Below are 16,803 nucleotides of genomic sequence, written 5' to 3'. Positions count from 1 at the left end.
GCCATATAGTTTATAGTTTACTAATACGTTGAAGTGTAATAAGCTTAAAATTAAAGGAAGAGACCTTCAGTATTATGTACAAATTAGTGAGCTATCAATTTTTCTTATTTAAGATTTTTTCTTGATATTTTCCAATTGTCATATTCCCAAGTATTGTTAAAAGTACACCGTTTCGGTTTGCTTAAAAGTGAGTGTTTCATTCTCTGTGTCGCATTACATAATTTTCAGGTGAACTCTTCATTACTCTTTTGGTTATAACCTCACCACAGATTGAGCAGGATTCTCAGGAAGGGAGAAAACTACAGTTTCCTTTCGTATGCCAGTTTCGTATGGGGGCTAGGATGTCTTCCCGGTTCTTACACCAAAGTAGGGATTTGCGTTGGATCCAGAAAGGGCAGAGTTGTTTCAGATTATCCCACTGCCTTTCCCGGGACAGTCCGTTCTCCCTCCTGCGGCAGCCCCACCTCCTCCACATCCAGCGAGCTCCAGCCCGGGCGCCTCCGGGGCCCCGCCCCCCAGCGTCTGCGCGCTCGCGAAGGGGCGGGGCGGCGGCGCGCTGACACCTGGCGGCCGCAGGGGGGGCGGGCCGAAGGCAAGCGTAGGCTGGGATTGGCTGGGGCTGCGCGGGGACGGCGGGAGGGGGAAGGAGGGGAGACGGTTGTAGGGCTCGTGTTGGTGCTAGAGCTTGGGCGGCCTGAGGGGCGCGGAAGCACGGGGGGGAGGAAGACGGCAGCAGCATGGCGGCCGGATACGAGCCGCCCAACCCTCTTCCCGGCTGTCGCCGGAGTCGCCGGGACCCTATAGTCTGCGTGTGTTAGTTGTAAGCCCGCTGCCTCCCGGTCAGTCCTCCTGTCTACCTTTCCTTTCACCGCCACTGCCTGCCCGAGGGTCGGCTGGCGGGTAACTCCCACTCCTACCCGGCCCCACCCACAAACCCGCGGGCCAGGACCATGGAGGACGTGAAGCTGGAGTTCCCCTCGCTCCCACAGTGCAAAGAAGACGCCGAGGTGAGTCTGGCAGTGACTAACACGCACAGGCCTCAGTGGCTCTTCGCCGAGGGGCGGACCCCAGGCCCCAACCGTCGCAGCCTTCACCTACTGGTAGCCCTGTTGCCTCCTGAGGGCGTCTCGGGACCCCGGCGCGGAGTCTCGCGCTCCGGGGCCGTCTGCCCCGACCACGGCTCCCGGAGTTCCTCTTCCCCTCCGGAGACGCCCGGGCCGGGTCTGGTCTGCTTACTTCAGTCCTTTTTCCCCCAGATTCGGCGTCGAGGACTTACGGAAGTAAGATAACCCTTTTATTGCCAAAGCAATGCAAGGATATGTTTTTAATCTTATTTTGAGGGATAATCTTTGGTGTCATCGATTGACTTGTGGGACACATGAGCCCACGTGTGGAATTGATGTGGGGCCTGAACTTGGAAGTGTGCCTTCAACAAGTTTCCCGAAGTAGTTGGTTTGTTTTGGTTTGATTTGATTTTTGGTGTTTTTGAGGCAAACCGTGATCATCAGAGTGAAATGTCACGAAACTAGCTCATTTGAATCTGAAAACTTCAGTCAAAAAACTTGCCCTTTGGAGGGAAATTAATATGGGGAATAAAATTCTTTATAACTTGGTCTCCTGATTTCTAACTCGGGGTTTTTTTCATCCCACCTTACATCTTCCCTCCCTATCGTTTGTATTGCGTTTTCCCGCATCTATTCCTAGTTTAAAATGCTTTATGGTATTGGAGACTACTAAATTAGAAATTTTCTGAAGACAGAATGCGCTCTAGCAGTCTCAAGAAAGAAATGTTAAATTTCTGCTTTTAAGAGATCAGTTTATGGCAGGTATTCATTCTATTAAATGTCTTCTTTTGTGGTTGGTTCACTTTTTTTGATTTGGGGGATCATTTGCTTGTGATGATAATCCTTGAGAATTTCATGTTTTAAGAGTAGATTCAAATAGGAAAAAAGAGAATTTAGGTTAGGTTAAGAATGATTTTATACTTTTTTCTTTTATATGGAATAATGTGAATGAAGAGTATGCTTATATATCCTTGAAATGATTCAGTAATTTCAACACTAGGCAACCTTAGAAATAATGTAGAGCTTTCCCACTTTTAAGATGAAGAAATTGTAGCTTACTAAGAATAAATGGTATTCCTAGTGCACCTTGGTGTCCTCGTTCTTAATTCATTGTCCTTTTAAATACACCTCAATTCTTCCCTGTTCTCGTTGTAATAGTTCTAGTTTAAAATGTTTACAGACTTTGCATCTAATCTTATTGAATGATAATACATCTTATCTTTGCAAAGATTGTAAAATTCTTAGGAACACAGCTTGCTTCTTTCCTGCTTGCTGCTTTTCTTGTGTTGGAGAGAAGTAATACTTAACCCTAGTACATAATGATATTCGTATCATCTACTGAAAGCCAGATCGTTCCTTATTCTGTAGCATTGGATGTTTGTTATCTCTCAGTTACAAGGGACAGAAACCAGAGGAGCGTAAGTAACAAAGAAAAGAAGTAACTAAATCCAGAAAGTTTGGAGTGCAAACTGGTCTCAGACTTGACTGCAGCTACTACTAAGTGTTGTGTTGGAGAAGACTCTTGAGAGTCCCTTGGACTGCAAGGAGATCCAACCAGTCCATTCTGAAGAAGATCAACCCTGGGATTTCTTTGGAAGGAATGATGCTAAAGCTGAAGCTCCAGTACTTTGGACACCTCATGCAAAGAGTTGACTCATTGGAAAAGACTCTGATGCTAGGAGGGATTGGGGGCAAGAGGAGAAGGGGACGACCGAGGATGAGATGTCTGGATGGCATCACGGACTCGATGGATGTGAGTCTGAGTGAACTCCGGGAGTTGGTAATGGACAGGGAGGCCTGGCGTGGTGCGATTCATGGGGTCGCAAAGAGTCGGACACGACTGAGCGACTGAACTGAACTGAACTGCTAAGACGCTTCAGTGGTGTCCGACTGTGTGACCCCATAGATGGCAGCCCACTAGGCTCCTCCGTCCCTGGGATTCTCCAGGCAAGAACACTGAAGTGGGTTGCCATTTCCTTCTCCAGTGCATGAAAGTGAAAAGTGAAAGTGAAGTGGTTCAGTCTTTAATACCAACAGACTTGACTAGATGATATTAAAATGCAGCAGTACTGCCCCTGCCTTTCATTAATGCCTGTCTCTATTTTCTGTCAAGATCTGTTCTTTTTCTTGGGCTTCTCCACAGGTATCAAGTTTGACCATCAGTTGCTTGAGGGTCAGACCCTTAGAGCATTCACATTAAGGGGGAAAGGCGCTTTTCTCTAAGCTTTAGTGTTTAAAATCTAGTGGATTGGCTTATCCTTGGTATCAGTCAGGAGAGCCAGGAAGGGGTGAGTATAATGAGGGATCCAGTCTAGGTCGCACACTTCCTGGGCTAAGGGGACTGAAGTTTATCATTGGTAGCCCTCCCACCAAGATGATAGGAGCATTTCACAGAAGATGGAAGATGCTTTCTGGCCAGACAGAACTGTAAATAATCATAAATAGGGCATCTAGTTAATTACACATGGTAAAGTGTCTAATAAAACAATGTTAATTTTTTAATTTCCAGTGAAATATGTAAAGTGGCAAATGGTCTTACACGATTATGGTGACTAGCCAGCATAGTTTTTTCCACATAGGAAGCACTCCCAATCACATGCCAGTCTTGCTTAAGTAAAAAAATTCAAGTACAGTAATTTCAGTGAAGACTGTTAATGATTGATGTAATCAGGATATGATAACTTTATGATCCTGTCACCTCTATAAAAATATTACCTCCAAGTTTCTTGAAATACTGGATAGAGCACTCTTCCTAGGATGGTTGCTAGCAAAAATTTAGATCAGCTTGCAAAAAGATTGTCATTCCTTTAAAATTGCTGTAATTTCCTGTTGTTTTGAGGATGAAGTTCAGACCCTTAAATGTCATCAGCATGGTCCTGTGTGAACTGGCATCACCTGCCTCTCTTAATCATGTTATGAGCAACTCTTCCCCTTGCTCCGTTCGGGCCCTATCCATAGTCACCTTCTCTCCATTTCTGGAATGCTTCTATGTTTTTCCCCCTACCTTAGAAGCCTTTAAGCTACAATTTTCCCCTGCCATGACTGCCAGCACATTCCCCTTGCCCTCTCCTGATTAACTGCTTATTCTTGGCCTAGATCCCACTTGAGGCACCATTTCTTCAGAGAAGCTGTCCCTGATTTTGCCAGTTCCTCGTGTCCACTCTCCCATCTCCAGATTAGTTCAATGCCCAGGTGTCTGAGCTTCTGTAGCACTTGCTGAACTTCCCCAGTGGCTCAGCTGTAGAGAATCTACCTGCAATGCAGGCTACTCAGGTTTGATTACTGGATTGGGAGGATTTCCTGGAGGAAGAAATGGCAACACACTGCAGTATTCTTTCCTGTGAAATCTCATGGACAGAGGAGCCTGGTGGGCTAGAGGAGTCCAAGGGGTCACAAAGAGTCGGGAACCACTGAGCAACTAAACAACAAGAGTAGGCTCACTCAAGGAACTTCTGAAAAATAACCAAGCCTGGACTCCTTTTCTGAGTTAATTGGTTTAAGATGGAACTAGATAATTCCAGTGGCAGTTAGTTTAGAAATAACTGATTTGGACTACTTCTCTGTTTTTCCATATCCTCCCAACCCTCTCATTTTTAAAGTAAAAATCTCTTTTGGTCCTTTGGTTTAAGCAGAACTTTAGCTAGGCCAGAAGGAAAGCGCTTACTCTGAAGAGGACCTTTTTGGGGGTGGGGAGCAGTGAAAGAAACTATAATACTGCTTTTTCTGTTTTGTGAAGTGTCCCAGCTCAGGTATAGTATTCTGATTTTTTTTTTTCCCCTTAACTGCCCCAACCTGTTGTTTAAACAGTCCTCTTGGTATTTGTAAACATTATGTTTCAACTAGCCTAAGTTGGTACATTTATTTGTTTATTGGTCTTTGAACATTTTTACAGCATTTTTTCTGTCCCCTAAGTGTGACTTTATAGGTCATGTAATTGCATTTGCTTGAGAAGTAAGAAGAGAGCCTGAAAGACGTTTTAATATGTGGTATCTTCTAGCTCATATTGATTGAAGGATTTTCACTTATGAATTCCCATCAGAAGCATGGTGTGTTTCACAATTAAGGATATTTTGGCTTAACTGGCTTGCTGTGGTTTGAGAAACATAGTTGGACTGCTCGGCTAATCAGAGTTTGGGAAATTGATTCTAATTAATTACAGGAGTAACTCAAAATACATCATATCAGTTATAATGAGAGTCTGCTTCATTAACACTACCATCTCTAAAGAGGTGGATTTTTGAAACAATGTGGGCAGGCTGAGATTAAGATTGAGTGTGATATATGCAAGACTTGGTTATTAGATACATGTTCGGACAGATACATGTCTGGTAGAGCAAGACTGTGAGCATAAATGACTTTCAAAGTCCTGATCTAAAGGCAGAATTGGTAGACAAGGCATTTATTAAGATTTGTTCTGAGATCAGGATCTGATGCTGGCACCAGGAAATGCTCCAAATGAAATTTTCTATGAGAAAAGACGTTCTAGGTTTCAGAGGAACCATGCCTGTTACAGCAAGTCATATAACAGGTGAATAGGAGTAGTTTTTATCTGTCCGGTGAATAGGAGTAATTTTTCATTCTCTTCTATACAGCTTGCTTCTTACTCCTTTATTATGTCTTCTGTAAATACAGCATATGTGTTCTATCGAATACAACCTTATGAGAAGCTCAAATTTTATTTGAAGCCTCTTGTTTCACTTAAAAATTCATGTAAATTTTGAATTCTATTCATATGTTCATGTTTGTTTTAACATGAATGTTCTAAGATAGTGGTCAGTGAAAATATTTTTTTCCTCGGGGGGTTTGAGGGAGGTGGAATTTATGATAAAATTGACACCAGAAGGAAGCACATGTTTTTCCTGTGGCTTTAAGTGCCATCAGGTATATTGCCTCATATTCCCTAGAATATATGTACACCACTTCTCTATATATGGTCCTCTGTTGTTCTTCTTTTGTCACACATAATGTAGCTATTTCAGTTTTGGTAAATTCAAACGTACACATTTCTTTAATTACATTCTTTCTCACAACTCTGACAAGTTTTTTCAGAATATAAGGCTGCTAGAGAATCTTTAAAAAACAAAAGTAAGATCCATAGAGTGTAGTGCCGTGAATCTCCTCAATGCATATTCTTTGCAGGTACTGTGCTCAATGGTTAAGGGTTCTGTGACTAAAATGACAAGAGTATTTGACTTGTTTAACATTTTTTCAATATAAGAAGGTTATAATATATTGGTAAGTTATAAAAGCAGATAAACAATTCAGTTTGTACAGTTTGATTACATTTACCCCTCTACTGGCTTGTAAATTATATACTTTTTCCTATTCTATTAATCTCTATAAGCTAATCATATAGTCTATATTTGTTAAAATATAACTATATGTTTGCTTATAGTTCCTTCTTACATTGAAAGACTGTATAGTGTAGTGATGAACAAACTACTTGAACTTGAAGTCAGGTTATGTAGGCTCTCAGTGCCTCAAGTAGAAATGTAAAATAGAGACAGCGGTACTTTTTCTTAAAAAAAAACATACTTTAGATGTTCTTTAATAAGAGTCTGCTGGTAGTAAACTCTCTTTTGTTTGTATGGAATTGTCTTTTATCTCACTCTTGTTCTTGAAAGATGATTTTCTCAATATGTATCCTAGACTAACAGTTATTTATTTCACCACTTTGAATGTATTACTCTTGTCTTCTGGCGTTTCATTCTTTTAGTTGAGAAATCAGTTAGTTGAATTATCTTTTCTTTATATGTAATCTGTTGTCTTTGTCCGGATTCTTTCTCCTTTTGATAGAGATTATAAAATTTACATAGAGTATAATGCAGATAATATGTACAGTCAGTGAGTTTTGTTAAATATATACACCAGTGTTTACTGCTTCTATCAAGTTACAGACCATTTCTCCCAACATAGGAAGTTAGCTCATGTTTCCAAGCAGCCCCTACCATACCCCACATTAGGCAATGAATATTATGATTTCTATAACCATAGTGTAGTTTTGTCAGTTCTTGAACTTCATGTAAATGGAATCATGCAAAAGAAACTGTTTCATTTATGACTTTTTTCACTGATCATAGTATCTGTGAAGTTCATCTCTGTTGTGTTTATGAGTTGTTGATTCTTTTTTATCGCTGAGTACTGTTTCATTGTATGAGTATATATGTATAGACGTTTGGGGTTATGATGAATAAAGCTGCTTTGAATATTCTTGGACAAGTCTTTTTGGTGGACATATGTTTTCATTTCTCTTTAGCAAATCTTTGTTAAGAATTGCTCAATTAATAGAGTAAGTGTATTATTAGCATTTCATTTTATACTCCCATCAGCAGTGTTTGAGAGTCCCACTGGCTCCACATCAACACTGACATATATGATACTGTCACTTTTTAATATTAGTCATTAGTGGGTATGTAGTGGTTTTAATTTGAATTTCCTTAATGACTGACTAATGATGTTGAGCATGTTTTCATGTGATATTGGTCTTTTAGTTACCTTCCATGAGATGTCTGTTCACTTATTTTCCCATTTTAAAAATTAGGTTTTCACTTTTTGTTGGTATTTTGTATTTTGGATACAAGTCTTTTGTTGAATATATGTACTACAAATATTTTCTTTCAGTTTGTAGCTTGATCTTTTGTTTTCTTAGCAGTATACTTCAGTTGATCAGAATTTTTTAATTTTCATTAAATCAAATTGACTGAATTGTTTTTCCTTTGTGCTTAGTACCTTTTGTGTCTTCTTTAAGACATTGTTTCTTTTCCCAAGGTTGCAGATATTCTTCTGTGTTTTCTTCTAGAAATTATATCATTTTTGCATTTATGTTTACACACAAACACACATACTTTTTTTTCATTCATTCAACAACTATTGAGTGCCCACTGACTTCCCCAGGTGGCATTAGTGGTAAAGAACCTGTCTGCCAATGCAGGAGATGGGAGGTAGGTTTGATCCCTGGGTTGGGAAGATCCCTGAAAGAGGAAATGACAGCCCACTCCAGTGTTCCTGCCTGGGAAATTCCATGGACAGAGAATCCTGGCAGGCTACAGTCCATCGGGGCTGTTGAAAGTTGAACACAACTGAGCTCCTAAGCGCACAGGAGTCAAACATTCTTTGGGTCAAGTCTCATAGACCACACAAAGCTGCATCTCTTTGATTGACTCTGTGCCAAGCACTGTCATCAAGTATTGGAAGTAGATTACAGCAATGAAGACACATGAGACATTTGTGTGTGTGCACATGTGTGCATGTGTGGTCAGGATCAACGTTTATTTTATTTTCCAGACATTTATTCAGTTATTTCCAGCATCACTTGTTGAAAGACTTTTCTTTCTCCATTGAATTACATTGGTGTCTTTTCAGGAAAATTAATTGGCTGCATATATGTAGGTCTTCTGGCCTCTATTCATATTTTCCATTCTTATATTTGCTTTTAGTGTGGGGAAAAAAAAAATCTTCTTTCTCTGTTTGCTATGCTGAGCAGTTTCCTCTTTTCCTGTTTATCTGTGCATTTCTTTCCCTTATAAGCTGCCTATTTCTAAGGTACCTTTAACTAGTTTTGGGAAATTCATATTAATATTGTGTATAATATGTCCCCTTTATTTTTTCACCCTTCCTTCTAGAACTTAGATTCTATGGGTGTTAGACCTTTTACTTATATCTTACCTGTCTGTTAACTGCTCATATTTTCCAACTCTGGATTTAGGTCATTTCATTAGTTCTGTTTTCTAATTCACAAATTCTCTCTTTAACAGTGTCCTTTCTTCTGTTTAGCCTATCTGATGACTTTTCATTTCAGTTGTACATTTTCAGTTCTACATATTCCTTTTGGGTCTTTAAAAAATTGATTTCTTAATTTTTGGTTATACTTAAGGGTACTTTTTTTTTTTTTGCATTCCAGTCCACTATAATGAGAAGGACATCTTTTCTGGGTGTAATTCTAAAAGGTCTTGTAGGTCTTTATAGAACCAATCAACTTCAGCTTCTTCAGCGTTACTGGTTGGGACATAGGCTTGGGTCACCATGATATTGAATGCTTTGCCTTGGAAACGAGAGATCATTCTCGTTTTTGAGATTTCGTCCAAGTACTGCATTTTGGACTCTTTTGTTGACCATGATGGCTACTCCATTTCTTCTAAGGAATTCCTGCCCACAGTAGTAGATATAATGGTCATCTGAGTTAAATTCACCCATTCCAGTCCATTTTAGTTCGCTGATTCCTAGAATGTCAGTGTTCACTCTTGCCATCTCCTGTTTGACCACTTCCAATTTGCCTTGATTCATGGACCTAACATTCCAGGTTCCTATGCAGTATTGCTCTTTACAGCATCGTCAAGGCTGTGTATTGTCACCCTGTTTATTTAACTTATATGCAGAGTACATCATGAGAAACACTGGGCTGGAAGAAGCACAAGCTGGAATCAGGATTGCCAGGAGAAATATCAATAACCTCAGATATGTAGATGACACCACCCTTATGGCAGAAAGGGAAGAGGAACTAAAAAGCCTCTTGATGAAAGTGAAAGAGGAGAGTGAAAAAGTTGGCTTAAAGCTCAACATTCAGAAAATGAAGATCATGGCATCCGGTCCCATCACTTCATGGGAAATAGATGGGGAAACAGTGGAAACAGTGTCAGACTTTTATTTTGGGGGGCTCCAAAATCACTGCAGATGGTGATTGCAGCCATGAAATTAAAAGACGCTTACTCCTTGGAAGGAAAGTTATGACCAACCTAGATAGCATATTCAAAAGCAGAGATTTTTTTTGCTAACAAAGGTCCGTCTAGTCAAGGCTGTGGTTTTTCCAGTGATCATATATGAATTTGAGAGTTGGACTGTGAAGAAAGCTGAGTGCCGAAGAATTGATGCTTTTGAACTGTGGTGTTGGAGAAGACTCCTGAGAGTCCCTTGGACTGCAAGGAGATCCAACCAGTCCATTCTAAAGGAGATCAGTCCTAGGTGTTCATTGGAAGGACTGATGCTGAGGCTGAAACTCCAGTACTTTGGCCACCTCATGGGAAGAGTTGACTCATTGGCAAAGACCCTGATGCTGGGAGGGATTGGGGGCAGGAGGAGAAGGGGACGACAGAGGATGAGATGGCTGGATGGCATCACTGATTCGATGGACGTGAGTCTGAGTGAACTCCTGGAGATGGTGATGGACAGGGAGGCCTGGTGTGCTGCAGTTCATGGGGTTGCAAAGAGTTGGACACGACTGAGAGACTGAACTGAACTGAAGGGTACTTTTGTAGTGAATGTTTTATCATATCCACAAAGACAGCAATATTTTTTATTGTTGTAATTAATATCTGAACCTTTTGTGGATGTGATTCAGTTGTATGGCTTCTGATACTGGCTTATTTCCTCCTTTATTAAATGAATTTTTAAATTGTGAGTTCCTAGAACTTAACTTTTGAATTATTTCTGATTTAGGTTTAGGGTATGTTCCTTCAGAGAGAAAATGCATTTACTTCTCCCGGGACACTATCCATTCAGGACAACTTGACATTAAATTTTCACTTGGTCTCATGAGTCAGACTGGTTAAGACCCCATCCCACTAGTATCACCACCACCTACTCAGACCCAAAGATAGGAAAGGCAGGGGTACTCATTTCTATGGGGATAAAGTAAGCTTCTACTCCCTCCAGTGTGTTTTCACTGAAGGTATTGCCCCTTGGGGACCCAGTGTTTTGGTCATGATCTCGTTTCCCACTTTGAGCAGGTCCTAGGCTTTCTCTCAAGTGCAGTGCCATTTAAAGTAAGACCATGGTGAGAATGTGGAACAACTAAAACTCCCATCCATTGCTGGTGGGAGCATAAATTGCTTTTGGAAAACTTTTGACAGTGTCTGGTAAAGCCAGATATAGGCCTACTCTGATTGTCATTTAATTGCCACTTATATATTCAAGAGAAATAAATGCATATGTCCATCAAAGGTCATATAAAAGAGTTTTCACAGCACCTTTATTCATAATTGCCCAAACCTGAAAGCTACTTAAATCTCCATGAACAGGAGAAGGAGTCAGTTGTGACTGCACAGCAATAAAAAGGGGTAAATTACTGACATACTCAACAGCATAGATGAATCTCATAGACATTAGGTTGAGATAAACCAGACCTAAAATACTACTGCTGTATGATTCTTTCCTGGTGATTCATTAGTAAATAATTCTGCCAGTGCAAGAGATGAGGGTTTGATCTTTCTGTTTGGAAGATCTGGAGAAGGAACTGGCAACCCTCTCCAGTATTCTGGCCTGGGGAATCCCATGGACAGAGGAGCCGAGTGGGCTCTGGTCCATGGGGTCACAAAAGAGTTGAACACGACTTAGTGACTAAACAACAAATGATTCCACTTACATGAAGTTCTAGAACAGACAAAACTAAAATCTGTAATAAGAGTCAATCTGAAGACAGGAGATACTGACTGAGAAGAGGAAAGAGGGAACTTTCTAGGATGATGGAAATCTCCATCTGTGTTGTGATTTTGTGGGTAAGTATATTTGTGAAAATTATTTGAGCTCTACATTCAGATTTGGTCATTTTAGCACTTCATTCTTACATCCATTTTAAGAGCCGACTCATGGGAAAAGATCTTGATGCTGGGAAAGATTGAAGGCAAAAGGAGAAGGGTGTGGCAGAGGGTAAGATGGTTAGATAGCATCATCAACTCAGTGAACAGGATTTTGAGTAAATTCTGGGAGATAATGATAGTGAAAGTTGCTAAGTCATGTCCAACTTGTTGCGACCTTGTGGACTATACAGTTCATGGAATTCTCCAGAATACTGGCGATTCACCTGCAATGCGGGAAACCTGGGTTCAGTCCCTGGGATGGGAACATCCTCTGGAGAAGGGAAAGGCTACCCACTCCAGTATTCCAGCCTGGAGAATTCCATGGACTGTACAGTCCATGGGTTGCAAAGAGTCAGACTCCACTGAGTGACTTCCACTTTCTGGGAGATAGTGGAGGACAGAGAAGCCTGGCCTACTGCAGTCCATAGGGTCAGCAAGAGTTGGACATGAGTTAGGGACTGAACAACCTGCTGTCCTCATAAAATGAGTTTGAAAAGTGTTCCCAGTTTTTTTGTTTTTTGGAAAAGTTAGTAAAGGATTGATACTAATTCTTCTTTGAATGTTTGGTTGAGTTTACCAATGAAGTTGTCTGGTTCTAGACTTGTTTGTTGGGATGATTTTGATCACTAATTCAGTCTCCTCGTTTCTTCAAATCTTATTATTGGGTTTTAAGAGTTCTTTTTATGTTCTATATAGATAGTTTATTTATCAAATACATTCCTTACAAGTATTTTCTCCAGTTCATGGCTCCAATTTCAATTTTTAACTGTGAATGCTTCTTACAAACAACAGATATTTGTATCATGATGGAAGTCCAGTTTATTGAATTTTTTCTTTTATGTATTGTGATTTTGGTGTCATATTTAAGAAGTATTAGCCTAACCCAGTCACAAAAATATTCTCATATGTTTTCTTCTAAAAGTTGTTATTTTGGGTTCACATCTAAGTCTACAACATTTTTGTTAAGTGTAAGATATGAATAAAATTTTATTTTTTATTAAAAAAAAAGAACAGAAACATAAGACTGAAAAGACTAGCAGATCTTCTCAGGATGCTGTGTTTCAGTGTTTACTGCCCTTGCTGGGTTTGTGCTTTCTTGTGTTTGTGTGTGTGTGTCTATCTGGGGACTTCCCTCACTTAGTTCATCTGTGCATTTAAAGATACTTTTGAATTTACAGTTAATATGCCTCAGATAAACTTCATTGGCTATGATACTGCCACTGTGCAAAGCTAAAGATACTTTGGAAGATATATTTTAACAGTTATTTGGTTTCTCAGGGTTTATAGACCAATTCTACATTGTTGAGAGTTTCAAGATTTGAAACAAAAAATGTATTTTGTTTCTCTTTATTAAAAAAAAAAAAGGGAATGCTGATGGTCATTGTAGGAGTGTATATTCTCTCTTTCCATTACAGAAGTATAACATTTCTACCTTCTGTGTTAAAAATACTTTTCTGACTTGGGGAATCTGGATGGAGGGTAAAGGGAATTCTTTGTACATTTTTTTAACTTATCTGTAATTCTAAAATTTTATAAAGAAATTTAAAAAACCTTTTTGCAGTTTTAACTTTAGAAACCTAATTACTATTTTTAATTCTGAGTTTCAAGCAACTAAGCTAGAAACTTACAGAATGTAGTCCATTTACAAACGAAGACTACCTGTAGTGTGTTTGATTCCTCATTTCAATTTACTGTAATTGCTTTTTTCTTATTCTAACTTTTTCTGTCTTTGCCATTTTGCGTTGGCATTTTGCATGGAGAAGGAAATGGCCACCCTACTCTTGCCTGCAAAATCCGAAGGACAGTGGATGGAGGAGCGTGGTAGGCTACAGTCCATGGGGTCGCAGAGTCGGACATGACTGAGTGGCTTCCCTTTCTAGCTATTTTATTTTGGTCTGCATTCCAAGAATGAACTCTGTACTGATGTAAAGTGTCTCTTTAAAGGGACTTGAACTAGACAGAATCAAGCCCAAGTGAGATATGGGAAAGGCTGTTTGATAAGCATCTAGCAGTTTAGATCAGGCATGGCAGATAAATACCTATCATATTCTGTTCTTTTTTCATCCGTTGCAGATGTTCAATGATCACAGCACTCTTTTCTTCCTTGAATTTTTCTCCACATAGGGGTTAATTAATAGCTGTCTGAAAGTGAAAGTTGCTCAGTCGTGTCCAACTCTGCAACCCCATGGAGTATACAGTCCATAGAATTCTCCAGGCCGGAATACTGGAGTGGATAGCTTTTCCCTTATCCAGGGGATCTTCCCTACCCAGGGATCGAACCGAGGTCTCCTGCATTGCAGGCGGATTGTTTACCAGCTGAGCCACAAGGGAAACCCATGAATACTGGAGTGGGTAGCCTATCCCTTCTCCAGCGGATCTTCCCAACCCAGAAACTGAACCAGGGTCTTCTGCTTTGCAGGCAGATTCTTTACTGGCTGAGCTATCAGAGAAGCCAATAAAGTGAAAGTCACTCAGTTGTGTCTGACTTGGCAACCCCATGGACTATACAGTCCATGGAATTCTCCAGGCCTGAAGAGTGGAGTGGGTAGCTTTTCCCTTCTCCAGGGGATCTTCCCAACCCAGGGGTCAAACCCAAGTCTCTCGCATTGCTGGCAGATTCTTTACCAGCTGAGGCACAAGGGAAGCCCAATAGCTATCTACTGTCAATTGATTAGAGGTGGCAAAATGACAAGGTGTCTGTTTTACATCTCTGATTTAGAGTATCATTTTTGCGAGAAACATCTGGAATACCTATACTTTTAATTACTGAACTATTCAGTCTGTTGTAAAGTAACATAATCATAATTTTGGAAGCCTGACTACTTAGAGTCAACTTAATCATTGTTTCTTGTCAGTTAAATTTTCACATATTTATGAAGCCACTTGATCTGCTGTGTTTATAGAATATTCTCTAAGTATGATGTATTTTTAAAAAATCCATACATTTATATATTACATCTTTGACCTTTAATTGGGTGACATTTTTCATAATGTTATTTACTTTTCTTATGTTTTCCTTCCATTTTTAAGGAGTGGACCTACCCTATGAGACGAGAGATGCAGGTATGACAACCTTCTTCTTTATTCCAGCCAACCTGTATTACTGTTATTATCATTATTAAATAATTTAACCTAATTTCACAAAGGATTTGAGTCCCGTTGACTCATGATCTATAGGCTCATCACTGAGTATTTTAAATATTAACATATTAAAAGTTAATTGTGGCTCTTAAAAAGATGGGAGATGAAATTTCTTAGAATTACTGAAATAGTTATATATGTATGTGCTTAATGAGTCACTTTGTTTTTCTTCATCTGAAAAATTTGGCACAGTATTTGTATTATTTCTGAAAGCAGTTTGCTTTCTGTGTTTGTGTAGTTTGGATAAACTCTGGAGGGTAGACTGTAAAGCAGATCACCCTTTTCACTTAATTGTTCACATTTGTGTCTGATTTCCAGTCAACTTCAGTTAATTTAGTGAAGTTCTCCAGAAGATTGAGTTGAATACTCACACTATGTGGAGGAGGAAATGGCAACCCACTCTAGTATTCTTGACTGGAGAATCCCATGGACAAGGGAGCCTGGCAGATTACAGTCCATGGGGTCGCAAAGTGTCGGACACGACTTAGCAATTACAAAGATACAGAAAACAAACTAGTGGTTACCAAAGGAGAGACAAAAGTGTGGTGGGACAAATTAGGTGTCTGGGATTAAGAGATTAAAAACGCCTATGTGTAAAATAGCAACAAGTTTTTATTGTATCAGATAAAGAATTATAGCCATTACTGTATAATGACATTTAATGGAGTATAATCTGCAAAAATACTGAATTACTATGCTATACACCTGAAACTAGTATAATATTATAAATCTATACTGAAATTAAAATTTTTTAAATTTTAAATAAAGAATAAGCAGGTGAATTTTCCACAGGAAATTGATAAAGACTATTTTCTGGATGCAAACCAACATTTAATAAAGGGAATTTATGGAAAAAAATACAATATGAGATGAATGAATTAGTGATAGCTTGACATTGTATGGGAGACAGTAATCAAGACTATCTTCAAGAAAAAGAAATGCAAACAGGCAAAATGGTTGTCTGAGGAGGCCTTACAAATAGCTGAGAAAAGAAGGGAAGCTAAAGGCAAAGGAGAAAAGGAAAGATATACCCATTTGAATGCAGAGTTCCAAAGAAAAGCAAGGAGAGATAAGAAAGCCTTCCTCAGTGATCAGTGCAAAGAAATAGAGGAAAACAATAGAATGGGAAAGACTTAAGATCTCTTCCAGAAAATAAGAGATACCAAGGGAACATTTCATGCAAAGATGGGCACAGTAAAGGCCAGAAATGGTATGGAACTAACAGCAGAAGATACTAAGAAGAGGTGGCAAGAATACACAGAAGAACTATACAAAAAGATCTTCATGACCCAGATAATCACAATGGTGTGATCACTCAACCTAGAGTCAGACATCCTGAAGTCCAAAGTCAAGTGGGTCTTAGGAAGTATCACTACGAACAAAGCTAGTGGAGGTGATGGAATTCCAGCTGAGCTATTTCAAATCCTAAAAGATGATTCTGTGAAAGTGCTGCAGTGAATATGCCAGCAAATTTGGAAAACTCAGCAGTGGCCACAGGACTGAAAACGGTTAGTTTTCATTCCAATCCCAAAGAAAGGCAATGCCAAAGAATATTGAAACTACTGCACAGTTGCACTCATCTCACACGCTAGTAAAGTAATGCTCAAAATTCTCCAAGCCAGGCTTCAACAGTATGTGAACTGTGAACTTCCAGATATTCAAGCTGGATTTAGAAAAGGCAGAGGAACCAGAGATCAAATTGTGAACACCCGCTGGATCATCAGAAAAGCAAGAGATTTCCAGAAAGACATTTACTTCTGCTTTATTGACTACGTCAAAGCCTTTGACTGTGTGTATCATAACAAACTGAAAAATTCTTAAAGAGATAGGTATACCAGACCACTTTACCTGCCTCCTGAGAAATCTGTATGGCAGTCAGGAAGCAACAGTTAGAACTAGACATGGAACAACAGACTGGTTCCAAATCAGACAAGGAGTACGTCAAGGCTGTATATTGTCACCCTGCTTATTTAACTTATATACAGAGTACATCATGAGAAATGCCGGGCTTGATGAAGTACAAGCTG

General features: G+C 39.6%; 1 protein-coding gene across 2 annotated transcripts in view; it reads left to right on the top strand.

Moving 5' to 3' along the window:
- The first annotated feature begins 583 nt into the window (after positions 1 to 583).
- Positions 584 to 16,803, top strand: part of STYX (serine/threonine/tyrosine interacting protein) — a 48,390-nt gene continuing 32,170 nt past the window's right edge. The window contains exons 1-2 of one of the 2 annotated variants that reach the window (XM_069595392.1): positions 584 to 1,007; positions 14,666 to 14,698. In XM_069595392.1, the coding sequence (XP_069451493.1) occupies positions 951 to 1,007; positions 14,666 to 14,698 (90 nt within the window). In that variant the 5' untranslated portion in view covers positions 584 to 950. The remainder of the gene's footprint in view (positions 1,008 to 14,665; positions 14,699 to 16,803) is intronic. The other variant, XM_069595393.1, reaches the window with a different exon arrangement.

The sequence above is a fragment of the Ovis canadensis genome, chromosome 7 (assembly GCF_042477335.2).
Source record: "Ovis canadensis isolate MfBH-ARS-UI-01 breed Bighorn chromosome 7, ARS-UI_OviCan_v2, whole genome shotgun sequence".
Lineage (NCBI taxonomy): Eukaryota > Metazoa > Chordata > Mammalia > Artiodactyla > Bovidae > Ovis > Ovis canadensis.
This window is presented reverse-complemented; position numbering and strand designations above follow the sequence as displayed.